The sequence below is a fragment of the Mizuhopecten yessoensis genome, unplaced genomic scaffold (genome assembly GCF_002113885.1).
Source record: "Mizuhopecten yessoensis strain PY_sf001 unplaced genomic scaffold, ASM211388v2 hete_35979042, whole genome shotgun sequence".
Taxonomy (NCBI): Eukaryota; Metazoa; Mollusca; class Bivalvia; order Pectinida; family Pectinidae; genus Mizuhopecten; species Mizuhopecten yessoensis.
Window position 1 is genome coordinate 1 of NW_018481952.1, and position 1595 is coordinate 1595.

General features: G+C 33.4%; 1 protein-coding gene across 1 annotated transcript; it reads left to right on the forward strand.

Annotated features, from left to right (window-relative positions):
• Positions 1 to 266: 266 nt before the first annotated feature.
• On the forward strand, positions 267 to 1312 carry LOC110444055 (ras GTPase-activating protein 1-like; the record flags this gene model as incomplete). The annotated part of the gene is made up of 3 exons (XM_021488479.1): positions 267 to 342; positions 625 to 730; positions 1230 to 1312. Coding segments are annotated over 3 exons (265 nt in total), but the record flags the coding sequence as incomplete, so codon positions are not given.
• Positions 1313 to 1595: the final 283 nt, after the last annotated feature.

Sequence of the window (1595 nt, forward strand, 5' to 3'; positions counted from 1 at the left end):
GGCTTCAGTTTCATGAAATTCATAACAATGCACTAACTCAAGTACTTTTGACTCTTTCACACTTTTGTGAGGAAAGATATAAAAATATATATAGAACTGCTGTGAAAAGAATTTGCCTTTAATCTTAAGACGTGTAAGTAGTCCTGGCAAAACGAAATTGTAGGCAATTCCTTTGTTTATCAGTAATTTTGCTCACATGAGTCCAATTGCAAGGCTCCTGTAGACTCGCTTGTGCAATGAATTAAACATGGATTTGTGTTTACCAGATTGGAGGCAATTATTGAGAGATACAAGAAGGAAGAGATAGTAGAGAGCTTTACCTTGGTCACACCTGTTTGTAAGGTAAATATGGGTTGTTGTGTTTAAGGTAAGGGTGGATTGTTGTGTTTAAGGTAAAGGTGGGTTATTGTGTTTAAGATATCAGGGTGGGTTATTGTGTTTAAGGTAAAATTAGGTTATAATATAAGAATCAGTTAAATTTGCTTCAGAAAGAATCTGATCAGTTTTAAGCAAAGAGATTTTTTTTCTTTACAAAATGTGAACAGCTGTTTTTTTGGAGTGATTGAATTGGAATAAGCCCATTTTGACTGTATGATAAATGATGATGATCTGCTGTGTTTGAAGGGGTCAGCCGAACACTTGTATGACTCCATCAGACAAAGCTCCCGAGGACCCATCACAGGACGGGGGCAGAAATTGGATATGCAGGGCTACCTCTTCATTAAAAAGAGTAGGTATCAAGGACAGATCTAGGTAGACTTCTGTGAATCACTTCATTTTTGTGTGAGATTGATATATTATTAATTTGCCAAAGACTTATCTACATATTTAAATCTTCCATGAATATTTATTTTGTAAATATTTTTTTTTAAATCACAAATTTAAATCTTTTGCAAATGTTTATTCCATGAATAATGGGAAAAAATGCTAATTAGAGCATTCACAAACAAAAAATTACAGGCATATTTTGTGAAAAAAAATATATGCAAATATAACATGATTTTTGTCTTCTCCAAAACCTTTGCATCAATATCTATCATACTTGGCAGGGATCATCTGTGGGGGATGGGAATCAGAACTAGAATAGAAAACGAGGTGACTTATTAAGGCTCATGGTCTGATTACAGAGCTTACTATGCTAGCAATATTTTACTGACAACACTTGTCAAACTAAATAACATTTGGTACATCATATTCTGCTCATACGTTCCCTATACGATTACTTACAGGTCAAAAGGTGAAGAAATGGAAAAGCATGTTCTTCGTGTTACTTGGGCATGATCGACAGCTCTGCTTCATGGAAAATGAAAAGGTAGGTACAGTTTATGTATTATGACAGGAAATGAAATACTTTATAGAGAATAAGGTACAGTGAAAGAGTTTCTTTACTACTTGTATTTTGTATGACATGAGCGAAATAATTCATGAAGAATGAAAAGGTTCTTGTATTAATTTTGACAAGAATGAAATAATAAATATGCTTTGTTGTAAAACAATGCTTCTTCCGTAAAATAAAAACACCACTGATCTTCGAAAAAAGTTTCATTTTATTTTTATTTTTAGGTCACCTGAGCTTTAGCTCAAGTGACCTATTG